This window comes from Haliaeetus leucocephalus, unplaced genomic scaffold (genome assembly GCF_000737465.1).
Source record: "Haliaeetus leucocephalus isolate CR32 unplaced genomic scaffold, Haliaeetus_leucocephalus-4.0 Scaffold384, whole genome shotgun sequence".
Lineage (NCBI taxonomy): Eukaryota > Metazoa > Chordata > Aves > Accipitriformes > Accipitridae > Haliaeetus > Haliaeetus leucocephalus.
In genome coordinates, this window is record NW_010972820.1 from 6,576,151 (window position 1) to 6,591,916 (window position 15,766).

The 15,766-nt window shown below is 38.4% G+C and overlaps 1 protein-coding gene across 1 annotated transcript in view; it reads right to left on the reverse strand.

Moving 5' to 3' along the window:
* Nucleotides 1–15,766, reverse strand: part of PREP (prolyl endopeptidase) — a 111,193-nt gene that overhangs the window by 41,818 nt on the left and 53,609 nt on the right. The window contains exons 10-11 of the mRNA XM_010573445.1: nucleotides 7,614–7,811; nucleotides 3,861–3,964 (exon numbers count right to left, since the gene is read on the reverse strand). Coding sequence (XP_010571747.1) covers nucleotides 3,861–3,964; nucleotides 7,614–7,811 — 302 coding nt within the window. The remainder of the gene's footprint in view (nucleotides 1–3,860; nucleotides 3,965–7,613; nucleotides 7,812–15,766) is intronic.

Sequence of the window (15,766 nt, forward strand, 5' to 3'; positions counted from 1 at the left end):
AGCCAGCAACATTCTTTTACCACTTAGTAATTCTGATGGAAATTAAAATTATGAAAAAATTCCGTAATGTTGTTCCTTCGCCCATAATCAGCAATCTTTGCCTAGTATCAGTATATTTCTTGCATTCTTAATTTTGAGTTTGTTTCACAATTCCCTGCAATGTTGCCTGAGTTTTGCAATGGCTATGCAAGACTTTCATCTAGGTTGACAGACATTTATAAACTGCTTTGATAAGCTGCTATCTCCCTTTCCCTCCTCCAAGCAGAAGCGTCATCAAGGGTCCAAGTGGAACCCCACTAATGGAAACGAGGACTGGAGTCTGGCAGAAGTGTGTAGCACTGGCAGGCTGAGCTGCTACAAAGGTGACCAGGCAGTCCCAGCCCTGGCCCTGACAAACGGCCTCTTTCACAGCTCAGCTGAGATTTCTCCGTGGATCTGAATGATATGGGAAACTAATTTCCAAGATGTTGCCACACTGAGATCATTTGTTGATAAAAGGCAAAACTGGATGAGTGGTGAGCCATGAGTGCTCTTTATAAGCACTGACCCCAGTGTAACTACACAGGTCATATTTCCCTAGAGCTGGTACTGTGCAGGAGTGGGTAAGGAGAAAACCAGAAACAGTGATACTGACTTCCACCCCATTACAGCCTGGTGGTGAAGTTCTGCCAGTGATTTACAAAGTGAAGGTTTCCGAGGACATTGCAACAGCACGCTTCCTCCTTGAAATTATTTGTATTACTGTTATACTTTACCTTAATTTAGCATGTAATTGATTTAAATGTAAAATGAGATTTTGTTTTTCCAGACATTTATGTCATAAAATTTGATTTACTAGAAAAATACATTATTTCTAACTTATGGCAACCCCTTCTAAATCCTTTTTAATTACATGGGTATTTGTGTTCCATTATTATCCTTCTGAGTTTGATGGCAGTATTACAATTGTACCAAGTTCTTTCCTAAAAAGAATGCTGTTATTCTCTGTGAGAATATTTCCAGCAAACTCTCCTCTACAACACTCTTGCTTCTGTCTGGAGATGCAGAGACAAACAGATGCGGCTGTTTACAACCACCTCATGCACACACACTACTGTCTTTATGCTTTTAGAGAATCTGCCCCGTGTATGTGCCAGAGGCAAAATAAAAAACAAGAGATTAAGAAGAATATCTAATCTCCTTTTAAAGACTCCAAGCCATGCTGTCAACACTATTGCTTAACTTTATCTACTAGGTAATTTCACCTTTTTCCAGGCTAAGCTTATTTAAGTTCCACTTCAGGCACTGGATCTTCTTATACTTTTGTCTATAGAAAGAAAAATCCTCTGTTCCACTCTTGCTCTACAAATGCAAAATCCTATGTATTAATCTACCCTCCAATATTTCTTAATATAAATTTCTTCTATAAATTGCAGGTATTAAATATGCTAAGGATCACGAAATAATGACTGTTTTTCTAGACCTCTAATTATTTTGGTTCAGTCACCATCCCTGGAGGTATTTAAAAGACATGCAGGACACGGTTTAGTGGTGGATTTGGCAGTGTTAGGTTTACGGTTGGACTCAATGATCTTAAAGGTCTTTTCCAACTAAGTGATTCTATGATTTCAACAAATTTCTGTGAACTCTCTCTAGAAGTTCCCTATCTTTCTTAAAGTCCTGACCAGGGCATAGTATTTTATCAGGGGCTTACCAAAGCTGTGTTTAGTGGGAATATCACTTACTAAAAATACATATTTTGCATAATCCTTTTAGTCACAATACTTGTTAGGAGGTCAAAGCAGTTGTCTGCGAAGAGGCCTGTATTTCCTGAACCTGTTCCATATCAACTGTATCTTACACTGTTTTCCATAGGAGTAATTAACTCTGTAAGCCTTAAACTTAGCTAATTCTTATATGCCTTCACTTATGTGTGAGGAACAGGCACCTCCAAAAGCAGCAGATACACTCCAGGAGTGCACCAAAAGTATTTCAACCAATAATGGAAATTCAGTTCACAGGACAGGACTACAGCTAGTCCAAAGTAAAACTCTCAAAATGGACATTGGATCCTCAGCACAAGCCGTTTCACTCCTGCGATTATTATGCCACACTGCTTGTTACTGTAGATGCAGCTTATGACCTTCAAGGGATGCAAAGGGAGCTCTGGGAGACCAGCTGACACAACCTACCTGATTTCAGATTCTGAAGTGGTATAAATCTCTCCCTGGTTCCCAGATGTCCTACCCTCGCTTGGCTATACTGAAATGTAGATTATCATAATAGGACCATTTAACAAGCAGTTCACATCCTTATAAATCAGCATCCTGCTGTCCTTCTTACTTTGTTATCTGCCAGTCTTTGTTGACTCCAAATACTTTATCAGCAAAGATTTTATTCTCTAGATTCCTGTGGAATTTACCGAATGGCATTAGACCTTGGTAGGGAAGACCTCACTCATTTCTCTCCATGTTCATGTCTCACAGAGCCAGTTTGTAGATCATCCATCCATGTCTGTAATTTTAATTCCACTTGTGCAAACTTTTAAATCCAGGGGCCTTTGTTTCATCAAGGCAAAAAGCCTCTTAGGAAATTTGAGCCTTTCATGGCTTTATAAACCATCCATGCAGTCTTGCCCTCCCAAGAGGCAGCAGGCATATTTGACAAAACCTGGTTTTATGAAACCATGCTACATAGGACGTATGTTTCTCTTTTAATTCTTTATTCATGGAGTCCCAATGAATCATTAGAACCTTTGGAAACAGTTAAAACAGTATTAATGCAGTGCTAACCTACTGTTTATTAAGTACTGAAGCAATATCCCATGGACCCAGATCCTACGGTACTAGGTAGTAGTATACATATAGAATGCAGTGGTCTCTATCCCAAATCATTTAAATATCTAATACTAAAGGCTGTTAGACCTGTGCAATAATTGCTTCATGGGGTTTTACATTAGAAATGTTAATTACATATATGTATGTATTTTAAATTGCTTTTAACTTTTGCTCCTTCTTCTAGCTGTTCCAGCACTGCAAGCAAAGGGTCTAATCCTGCTCTTACGAAAATCAAAGTGAGTTGTTCCAAGTGTAACTGTACCGATGCATTAATGAACACAACATACTATGGCACTTCTTGGAAAGGTGGACAGAATGGGAAAATCTTACACAGCATGAATGAACATGATTTTCCTGTTCACATCACTAGATATTTTCCTGCTTTCCTTCCAAATAATCATGGTTAAGACCTTTCACAGTTCTATAGCAGATTTTGTATTTGATGCCAGCTACAAATGAATCAACGCATTTCCTTCTTTGCTCCCAATTTCTTCCTGAGGTCTTACTAGAGATCCACAGTATGAACTTGTGGCAAAAATCATCACTATTCTAATACAAGAGTGGTGGGGTCAGACATGTTTTATCTATTGTTGCCAATTCCCACGGTGGACCCCGGAATACTGTGGAAGTGCTGGGAAGATGACTGGCTATTCCAATTTCTCCTGTTTCTCCACTGCCTCTTAAGCCTTGCCCTAGCACACACTTGCCTATGGGAGCCATGTCAGGTTGCCCTGGTGGAAGAAATACAAAACCATGGAAAAGCAGCTGTGACGTTAACACAAATATCACAGAATACTGTAACATGGCAAAAATTTAGAGAACAGATTGCCTCATAATGTAAGATGACTGAGGACTGAGTCTGCCCCAGTTACTTGCAGCGGCATCTTCCAATCTCTCTAACAAGACTTGGTGGAATTTCTTCAGAGTGCACACAGATCTGCAACCCAGGAGCTAATCAAAGTACTCTCACCCTTAGCCAAGTGCAATTTTGTTAAACTCTTGCATAAGTCATTACAGCAAGACAGTAGGATTCATGTTTACTACCTGAATTGTCTGGTAAACCGAAGGATCAAATCCTTTCACTGTCACCTCACGGAAAACTCTTGGCTCCAGTTCCTCTTTGGTCAGATCACAGTGATATATAATACCTAAAACAGAGTGCAAGTTTGTCAGTTTAGGGTACGTCCATCATTAAAACGATGCCAGTTTAGGCACTGTAATGGAGTAATGAATGGCAAAGGTAACTCAGCAGGGTGAAAACAGTAGCTCCAGACACATTCTTTCAGTTAATATATAATTTAACACATACATATATGCACTTTATCTAGGTAGGGTGCAAAGGCTTTCTGTACAAAAGAATAGTTCTCACCGCCCATACACAGTCAGGTATCCAAAGGGGGGTTAAGCAAAATGGAAAAAAGATTTGTTTTCATAAAGTTACACAGCACTTAATGAGAATGATAATGTTGGAAGAAAGAAGTATCAAGTCAATTTTAACACATCTCCTCTAGAGCCACCAGACTGACAATAAATATATCAAGAATTTCACCCAAGTCAACATTTTTCTCTTTATGATAAAATATTTTGAAATTACAATTCAAATGGACACCTAGACAATGGAAAGAGCTGAGCATCCACTTGAAATTGTGGCAGACTAGCACAGGTTACTTATGTAAGTGAACACCATTTGGTCTCATATAATTTATTTTACATCCTGATCCTGCAGGTTGGAAGGCAACTTCACTTGCTTGAGTTGCACCTATGATTTCCAAAGGATTGTGCACATGAGAAAATTTATGTCTATAAGCAGTATAACTTCCAGGTTGCAGCAGAGGTAGAATCACAGAGACTGTAGCAATCTAGACACTACACTGATGTGTAATTAGCCAAGAAGAATTTTGCATTTAGACTATAAACCATATTTCCTGTCATACAGTGTGACTATTGTTGTGTTTGCACACTGGTTAACATATTATAAAATCCTAATATTCATGGATATACTACAGATACATATGACATAAAACTAACCTCAGCATTAATTATTCTTTTGTTTTTCTACTTTACAACAAGCTGCCCTCTGTAAAATTTTAAATGTATATTAGGGAAAAGAACACCAAAAGTTAAGGCAACAAACCCTCTACAGGGATCCTCAATGTAATAAAATTAACCAAGGTGGACAGGCCTTGATTGAAATACTGCTGTATTGTGTATGTTTTAGATACTTTCAGGAAACCAGAAGTAATTATTACAGAGGTTATAGCTATAAAAAATTATATTGAAACCTGAAATAATGAGGAAACATATCTGATACAAGGAAATTGCCTCATTAAATCACTTTCATAGACTGTGGAAAATCAAAAAGATACAGATTGGCAAAGGAACACAGATGAAAACCAACATTTCTAATAACTAATAAAGCCTCTTTCCGTAATGGTGAATTAATAGGGGAATAAAAGTAGGACTACTCCAATCTGCTGGGAATTTTTTTTCTTCATTTGTCACAAAGTGACTAGCAAGCCTAATGCAGGGCAACAGATAAAAACAAGCATTAAAGCAGCATTTCCCTTAAAGATTAGGATCCAGAAAGTGATGCAAAAGCGCAAAGGAAAGCACACCAGACAGTAACAGGCAGAGCAGTCATTTGACAGATACACAGCTGCCCAAGCTGGATAATGTATTGGCAAACATTACACACAGAGCAGGCAGAATAGCTGCATATTAGGAAACCACATGATAAAGTATAAGCACAGTCACAGACTGCTCTTCAGGAGTCAATCAACCCAATATTACAGTAACATGCAACTGAACCCCTGGTACTGCATCTCTTGTTCTGTGATATTTTTAGTGGCATGGCAGTTAATATCAAACACCACAGTAGTGTTGGGGCCTGCACTCTTTTGCTGTATGCTAAACATATGCAAAACACTGGAGTGCTCACCTAAGTGTCTCACACTGGAGTGGACAGCAGGGATAACCATATTTTTCAGGGAACAGCAGAAATTATTTTAATGGTGTCAGCATCTACGGTTTTAGAACTGCTTTATTCATTATTTCATATATATGTTTACTATTACTTTTGTTGTAGATATTAAACACCAATGTGTTAATTTGTTTCTTATTAGAAAAAAAGTAATAGTGCAATTTAATACAAGTGCAAATTATATTGATTTCTAATAATAAAGTAGGAAGATCTAGGTTAATCATGGACCAGCCCCATGCCTTTTGTCTGGTTATTCCACTGACAGGGTGAATGGAGGTTGCATGCAAATTAAAAAATATCCACACACCTACCTAAAAATTACCTCTCTGCTCTGCTTTCCTCACCCTTTCCTTATTCCCATACAGTCTACCTCCATTTCTTCCCTTCCTCTTTCTTCTAGATTCCAGGTCACTCTGCCCAACTCAACAGAGCTACACCATGGCGAATTCTCTGTAGATGCTAAGCACATAGATGAAAAGGAAAAAAAAAAATATGCCTAAGCAACCAGCAGACAGTGAGAGCAGCCATTGCCAGCTGGCAAGCCATGGGCTAAAACAGGTCTCCGTGGCTCTGGACCTCCACATGTTTAGCAGCTGCAGAGACTCTACTGGCTCAGCTGAGATGAACTGTGCTGGCTTGTAAGACTGGCAACTTCTGGCCCACGAGGTGAGATGTGAGGAAGTGAACTATCTGAACCATCAAGTTGGGAAGAAGTTAGAGGTAAATGCCAGAGTGTCCTCAAGCTCCTCTCCGGTTGCAATGGCTGCAATGATCTGAATGTTGTTTAAAAGTTTGTTTAAAAGGAGGAACTGGAAACATATCTTATTTCTAGTTATGTAAACAGTAAAATAATAATAGGAAATTCATCAGACATCTGCTAACCTTGAAACATAATTTTGATAATTTGACACAATCATTTCTAGCAAAACCAGCAAACCTATCAAAACTATTATACAGCCATTTTGCAATGTGGCTGTGCTCTAAATGAAACAGAGCAAAAATATACATTAGATGCTATAAGAACATTTTTGATCATCTTATGATTCAAGATCACTCACAACCTTGGAAGATAAAGATTCTGGAGCTTATGTCCCCTCTCCATATTTGAATCCTGTCCTGTATTAGCTCTTGATTGTTTGGCCCATAAAGAAAGAATGAAAGAAAGAAAAAGAGCAAACAGCAAATATATTTTCTTGCTATATATTAGCTTGACAATTGCATAGAAACTCCCTTCCTTTTCAAAATCCTGGAATACTCATGGGTGTGCCACACACGTATTACATAATGCTTTGGACAGCCCTGGCTTTGCAGGATTGTACAAAGAGGATTCCTACAGCAATCAAACAACACCAAGTGTTGTGAAGACATAGACAGTAAAGATAATCTAATGAGGCTATGCATAAATGAATCACAAAGCTGTCAGAGAAAGAATTTTTGTGACTTTTATTAATGTCCTTCAAAATTGTGATGAAAATAACATTAAATACATTAACAGTTGTCTTCAACAGAATTTGCAAACTTTTATCTTGCTGTATGAAGCAAGAGCTGTCAGAATGCTACAATTTCATCTCTAGTACAAGCCAGTCCTGAGTAATTTCTCAGTGCAGGTCTCCCAAAGATTAGTAGGCATGTTATTTAGGCTTCATGGACCAAGGACTAGTACTTTTTGAAGTGCACAACCACTACTTACTACATGGGAGGGAAGCAGTTTTACCTGCATCTTAGACATACCTAATAACTACTGAACAACAGAAAATGAGAAGGAAGTTGTTCCCAGGAAAAGGAACAACAATTAAAGGGAAAAAACCCAGTCTTACCTGGAGATAAAAAGGAAGTAAACTGATAGAATATTTCACTGTCCTTCTTTTGGCCACTATATCCCACAATACTGCCAACCTCTAAGGGGAAAGTCTTGAGATGTGCACCAGTAGCTAGGTCATGAAGTTGCAGGATATTCTTCACGTCGTGCAGATAGCACAAAACCAGGAAGTTGGACCTCACACAAGCAACCCATTCTGTAGAGTGTGCAAAAGAAAAACAAAGCCACAGTAATACAGTAAAAAAATTGTAAGAAAGAAAACAATCAGACAAAATAGGATTCTAAAATTCTTTAGCATACCTAAATACATGCACCAAAGTTTCTGACATGCATTGAATTTAACTCTTAAATCTTTAGAATTCACTTGCCTTCTGAAAGAAAAAAGCAAACCCAAAGGTAAAGGCTGACATTCTTTCGAAATGCACTAACCATGCCACGTGAAACTAATTTATGCAGACACAGGAATAAAGAATTGCTTAACCAAGATGCTTATGCATTTGGGGTGCTTATAGATCAATACTGCTCTTAAATATCACATATTTCAATGCAAAACCCAAACAAAACATTGATCTTTGCCAGCAACACTTACGGAAATGCATGAAAATCAAAACAATCATTATGATTTAGACTCAAGCTAAACTACTAAGAACAAAAAGACATGTGATCCTGTATTGCACATTGAAGTATAGAACCTAGAAGTTACTATTAATCTTGTTTTTATTGCCTAAGTATTCAGGAGGCTATTCTCATAAGCAAGCTCTACCAGGTGTAAGAAAAGGGCTATTCTGAGGCGATATCCTCAACACACCATTTAAAAAACCCCACATTTATTCAAGAAGCTAATGTTGTTAAACAGCATTCTTGAGACTGTAAGGTAGCAGAAACGGGACGCAGCACAGTGAACTCAATCTGGCAAAAGGACCCAGGAACAAAGTGCTCTGCAGAGGTTCATTTCCTTTATGCCTCTCCTGGCAATCCTAGGCTGCTGCAGAGCTGCCCACCTCAGCTGTGCAGGAACAAGAGCTTCTGGTTCACAGAACCTTTCACATTCTGAGTTTGCTCCTCAGGGGAATTACTAGAGATACATGAACTTTTTAATGGAATGCTAATTTTTTTTAATTGAACTTTGGAAAATCCAAACTGATTGAAAAAAAAGGTCTGGGCTGCAAATGTCTACAAAAATCCCTGCAGTTCTACTGACCATCTCACTTTGATCCCCATCTTTATGTCCTATGAAATGTAGAAACTATTCAGGGCTCCAGTTCACCCAGAATATATCACGTAACATATTCTCTCCTGTCTCCTGTGTCATCGGCTTTCGATCTTTAGTGACAAATGTATTTATTTATTTATGCAGACAGGAAAAAGACCGAAACTTCTTCATCTGTCTCAGTATTTCTGTCATTTAAGAAACCAGTTATCCTACTTTGCAACAAAAGTATTTCAACTTCTCATTAATTCACAAATCAAATACAAACAAGAGAAAATACAAACAAGGTTAGAAGTCAAGAAAAAATATCTGGAAGGAAGGAATGAGGGAAATTTGTTTTTGTTTGTAGGACTAGGTGAGGTGGTGATTCTTGTCCTCTTCCAACTATGCATGTGCAACTTCTCCCCTGACAAGTCAGACTGGAAACCTAAATCGTGGGCAAGGTACCAGCACTGGACAATGCCTTCTCTTATCTGCTGGAAGCAAAAAACGAAAAGATGGAATCAAATGAGAAAGAAAAATCAGGTAGGACTGACTGAGGCACGCTGTAATGTCAAAGTAGCACTGTGAGATGGGGAGTTTAAAATACCAACATTGAAGGAAAAACCACTGAAAACAAACCAGAAGCAAGGCAAAATTGACTGAATTTTAGTTTTACACTCTTATGTTATTCATATTTTAACAGTTCTTTCCAGTTTCCCCAAAGTCCTATAAAACCAAATAATTTGAATTCACAGAGCTGTACTGAAGACAGCTTTATAAATGCATCTTTGCACATTCAGGTTCCAGAACAAAAGTTCGAAGTTGTATCATGTGCCCCTTCCATTAAGGGTAACAAGCTCTTTCTGAACTGAAGGTCAAAACTCATTATTCTGTAACAATTAACCTCTTTAACAGTCCCTGCTTTCATATACAGTTCAGGTCTGTCAAGACCCCCTACAGCTTGAAGACCTTCAAATCCTAATAGCTCAATAGAGTCTACCTTCCTTTTAGCTTGTTCCTGAGGGACCACTGAAATGTAACACGATGACTTTCTAGCCAACTGAATTTAAGTTACATAAACATCAAAATAAAGCTTTACTACTCCCCGCTTCCTAAAGACCTCCAATGGTATTTTTTTATCCCCAGACTTAAACTCCCTCATGAGCTTCTAGCCTAAATCTGGGAATTTTCTAACCAAAACCCCAGAGTACAACACTAACTGAAATTTCAACCATGAAGCCATGACCTGAAATAATAAGATACAGTACAACATAACAATGTCTATAAATTAGTAATTGATGTATAATTTTAGCTCTGGAGTGACTTAAATTTCTTAAGTGAGGCTGGAGAACACAATAAACTTTGTAAGTTTAATTGTTATATCCAATATTACATATTTTGAAATATAGAATCATTCTTGGCTGTATGAACAAGGAGAAAATGCAATAATTCAAAATATTTATTACACTGTCACTGCACAATCTGCCAACATTCACATGTATAATTGGTTTATTAACACAAAATATGAATTAAAAAAATAGCATCCCTACAGTAACACACCATTTTTGCCTGCAGAATTAACTGCTTTGCAATAAGTATGAGATCCCATGAACTCCATTGGTATTCTCAGTAAAATATAACTAAAATGTCCAGTTTTACTCTCAAAATTTCTTGACCCTTAAAGTTTCGCAAAATGGATTATAGACATTCTCAGATCAACCTCAAAGGTATATAATATCTAGTTTTGTTTCAGGAAAAATACTACTCAAGCAATCTGTATTTTAAAATTAAATTGTGATGACCCTTAATTCCTCACTAATCATTTGATGAAGTATTGCAGTTTAATGGATGTTTTCACTAAAAGTCAAAGTACATTATTACTCTGACTTACGTATTACAAAGAGATACTACTCTTTTATTAAAAGGATTCAGTTGCCCAGGGATAAGGCTGCTGGCTTATGCGGTGATTCCTGCCATTGAAGAACTTGCCTAGGAAGCAGCAATATTAACTCTCCATCACCTCTTCGGTTTACAAATCAGATGCTTTCAGCAAGGCTAAGATAACAGATGAGAAGACAGCACAAAAGATTTTTAAAACATTCCATGAGATTTAGGAACACAGCTTCTGTGTATAATAACCTGTGTTATAACTGGTTTTAGTGCATTGCTAACTGCCTCCAAAACTTACAGTAATGGAAGCTACAAAGAAATGTAAAAGATCAAAACAGAACAGAAGGTTGAAGCAGACTTGAAAGAGCAGAAGAAAAAAAAGACACTAAGAATGAACACTTATATACATAGCAAGCTCAAACAATGCTGAATTATTAACAAGAGCTATTTTTTGACTGCAAGCTACAAGCTGAGTCTCTGTTACTCCCATGCTCGGCACTGAGAACTGCAGATACTGTCTAGTTTGTGACATTAGCAGTCAGCCTCCTTGGTTTTGCTCATGCTTTGCAGAACGCATCCTGCATGCCTCTGTACTTCCTGGAAGCTTTTAAGATTGTGTGCTTGCAAACTTCACGTGTCTAAAAGCTAAGCCTGACATAATTGCTGTAGGCTCCCTTTATAGACAATGGGTAGAAATAAGCACATTTAGAATGCAGTTCACCCAATTATTTTGGACACCCTGTTCTGGGATACTGTGAATTGCTTGCTGAGCAGTTTGACTCTCAGAAGTGGTTTTTTTTTAAAAAAAGCTAACCACCTGAGGCCTCTCTCCAATGTATAGGGTCAGTTCATTTTCAGTTAATACCAACGAACAGAGCAGTTGTTCTCAGAGTTACACCTAAATTTATCAATTGCTCTCCAGCATACTTACAATACACCTACTTACAATACCCATCAGGCAAAGGATTTATTTTACTAAACAATAAACATGTAAAGGTTGCGTTTTTCCAACCTGAGCCTCTTGTCTCAGGCATCAGAGAGATGGACACACTTGGAGGCACTAATAAGTACTGAAAGCAGGTATGAAGAATTATCCTTGGTACAGCCCGTTTCTCTCTGAAGATGACAGTGAAGACCTTGATGACTACAATAGTTTACAATTCTTCAGTAGCTAACTTTGGGCTAGAGGAATTATACTTCTTAACAAGGCATAGAAAACTGAGCTCACCCATCTCTAGAAGTTCGAGTTCAACCTTTTAGAAATGAATATACTGCTACTTTCCAAAACCTCTTTATTTTGACAGCTTTCATTAGGAGCAAAGGCATGCCACTAACTTGGCAACTGCAACATCACTATGAACAACATTTGAAACAGTTTCAGGAAAAAAAAAAAGGTTGAATCCTCACAAACATCTGTGCCACTAACCCTAATTACTTATGACAGTTCTGACCTTTCATTTCTCCAGCAGTAGCTACAGCACATGAAGTGTCCAACTGTACAAACATGCTTTGACAGACACAGGCTGAAAACGTTGATGGAGAAGAACATGCCAAGCTCTAAGAGCTAGGCAGCCATAAGTCTTCAGCAGAAACTACTGAGTTACTTGCTGTACAATGTGCTTATGCGTCCACTCAAATAACTAATATATTTCAATGGACTGTCAAAGCTTTAGCTGGAAAATAGAGCTGGAAGGTCATTTTGGTTTCTTTGGTCATCACAGACAGTGACCATAAACTTCAGTGTCTCTGCAGATTAACAGGTATCCATGCAGATCTGAATTAAAATGACCCATAACAACCACTCAAGGCTACTTATGGGTAGACTTGCAAGCAAAGCAGGAGCAATTTACACAATAAGTCATGAATCATTCTGAAATGTAAGTAGATGTTGATATGCTCTCACAACATAAAGCACGTATCTTCTCTCTGAGACACCATCCTCAGTGACAGCCCGCCATGTTTAAGTTAATGGAAAACCTCCAACCAATTTCAACAAGACAAGGATTTTATACCCCACATCCTCTCAGTATGAGACACACAAACGAGAGACAGAGTGGGGGGGGGCAAAGCTCTGAAGCTGCAAACATCAGGAGTAATGCTTCCTTAAGTAACCTACAGTTTTAGTCATCTGTGACTGATGCAGGTTTTCCATGGTAAACAGAATTAAACAGAGCCACAAAAGCCCTACCAGGGGAGCAGAATAAAACTTTCAAGTCATGAACATGCATCTAGACCACATCCTCTCCCTATGTCCCCAGTGACTGAAGGACTGTATCTGGCTTGCCCAGATCTTAGGGGATGCTTTTTGTTGCTGGGAAGCACTGGAGCTAAGCCACATCCCAGCTGATTTGTTTTCAGTTTTGGTTGGTTTTTTTTTTTCCTCCACATTTCACAGTAGCAGCTTATCAGTCTGGTCTTTTGCATTGCAGCCAATTTCCTCCTCTCTGCCACACTTCTGCACTAGCCATCTCCACAGGATGCTTCCTCTGGGCGATACCCAGAAGGTCACACAACTGCTCCTCAGAACAGTCACGCAACCCTTCATGCTCCTACTCTGCAAGCAAAACTCCCAAGTGCGTAAAGCTATGGGTACTCTGAAAAACACCACAGGGTAAGGGAGTGAACAAGCTTCCTGACAGCTGAGATGAACAGGAGGGATTACTCACACCCATGCACATCCTTGTCATTCAGGATCAACAATTTTGTGGTACTCATTCCAGACTTTCCTTTCTGGTTTCATTACAGTACCAGAAGGTACATTTCAGTTGCAGTAACTCCCCTCCCCAAACTCTTAAGCATTTATGAATTAGCTAGCAGGTTAAAGGTAAGAAGAAAAACATTATTTTTCACTTGGTATGCACATTCTAGCTGAGGGAAGGGAAGCGTTTTACATGCACTGAGTTCAGGTGTGCAGATGTGTACAAGGTACAGCAGCTCTGCTGCTGCTTGTTAAATGGCCAACTGAGATTCAAGGAACTGTTCAAGATCACTCACCTCGTCTATGACACATTCAGGAATATGTCTTATTTCTCAGCCCTCCTTACTCACGAGATCTATTCTGTTTTTCTTTTCATTGTCACAAGTACAGGGACGGATATAACTGCTACTCTCAAGTTGACCTGCTCTATCAGTATTGGGCATTATTTTTGGGGGGTGTGTGGGGGTGTCACCGTTCTCAAAATTGATTATATAACCTTCTAAAGATGACAGGTTTATCCTATGCCTTAGAACTAGGGTTGCAGTGTCTGTAATGATCAGTCTGCATTTATGGTTTCACAGCTGCCTTTTAACTAATTCAGCACACCTACTTGCAGCTATGTGGTCATCTAAAGCACTAGTTCAACGTTAGATGTGAATCTCTCCTATGGTTCTATTTTAGACTCCCTGAAAATTAAAAGTAACACTTTATAAACAAACTCCAAAGGGGAGGAAATGAGTCTCATCACACTCCAATATGTTCTGAGGCCCCCCTTAAATTTAATTTTTAAAATAGGTGTCATTTATTTCTTCCCCTCAGCTCACAGAGTAGAGATCTAAATTTACCTCAACTCTGTGTGAAATCCCTGCTGAGACTTGTAAAGTGAGGTTTGTGTACAACCTCATTGCAGGAATATGTTTGGTTTTTTCCCTGTATTTCCCAAATTAGCTCATTTATAAACAGTTCTGAAAACAAAAAGGTGAAAGCCAATAAAAAAAGTCTGTCTTGAAGAATATGTTGAGAAACCAAATGACATTCACACCACATTGTAGGCATGTGTGTTTATTTCTTGGTTAGATAATATCAGCTACAGCATCTTTCCTAAGAATGCATTATACTTTGTGGAATTTCTCTTTTTGCCATTGATGGACACTGGCAGAGCTTCATAATTCTTAATCCCAAATTTATTATTCATAAATAAATCTATTTCTATATGTGGATGGTGTAGCTTTTATGAAACTGAATCTAAGTTAACACATAGAAATGAGGGTGGCTACAGCTACCAGGCAGATCACACCGGAGTAGGCAGCTTTTGAACCAAGTAACTATATACCCCAGTAAAACACATTTGTGACCTAGAGCACCACTAACTACAATGTTTATAAAGAAATTCTAATACAGCTAATTACATCTTCATAAAGAATCACTCCCACACATATGTAAAACTGAACAAGCAGCAATACTCATTTACCCTTTGAATCACTGCTGTCCTAGCTTTTGCAGAAGGCGTTTCATTACATTGCCATCTCTGGATCACACAAAATCAAATTCACTTGACTTCAAGGTTTTCAAGACAATGAATTATTAACTGCCTTCTGCTATAATTATGTCTTTCTAAATCAAATCTTGGAATGATTAAAACAACATGACATAGACTGGCTTGCTTGCTGACTTCATCAAGTGAAACAACGGGTTTTTTATTTATTGAGGGCTACAACCTCCTGAACGTGATAAAACTCCCTTATCTTGGTGCTGAGGATACCATGCTAATTTGCAAGTGTCTGCCACAAAGAAGCAACTGAACAATTCACACTTAATTTACTGTAGTGCTAAGATCTACTTATAACTCACCTTCTTACGGAGACACTTTCATCTGTTAATTTAATCCAATTCCTTTACATACCACTCCAAAAAGCTAGAGAGAGAAGTGGACATGTGATTGCCTCCTCTGGCTTCACATGCAAATACATAGAAGCTTAATGACACACAACAGACTCCTGAAAGTCACTCCGATGGTTTTATACAACAGATTACGTTTGCCTTCAAATGTTTAAGAGCTGAATCCCTGTTGTGTTTACAGTCTGAAGGCCAGTGCCCTCAGCCAATCCATTTATCTGAACCTTCAGTTTTCTAAATGCAGATCTTGTTATGTTTGTACAGTCAAGGCTGTCATGTATAAGCCATTAAGGGAGTGTTGCATGCATTAAATTTTTTTTTGCATGCACACAAACATGAACTCAGCACGACTTTGGATTCAGAATAAAACCAAAATGGAGAAGTGAAAAGCAGATGTGGCCTTTATCTTACTGGGAAGGAATATAGAGCCAGTGCCTATATAGCCACTGGTCAAAGCTCCTTTTGGCTGCCTAGA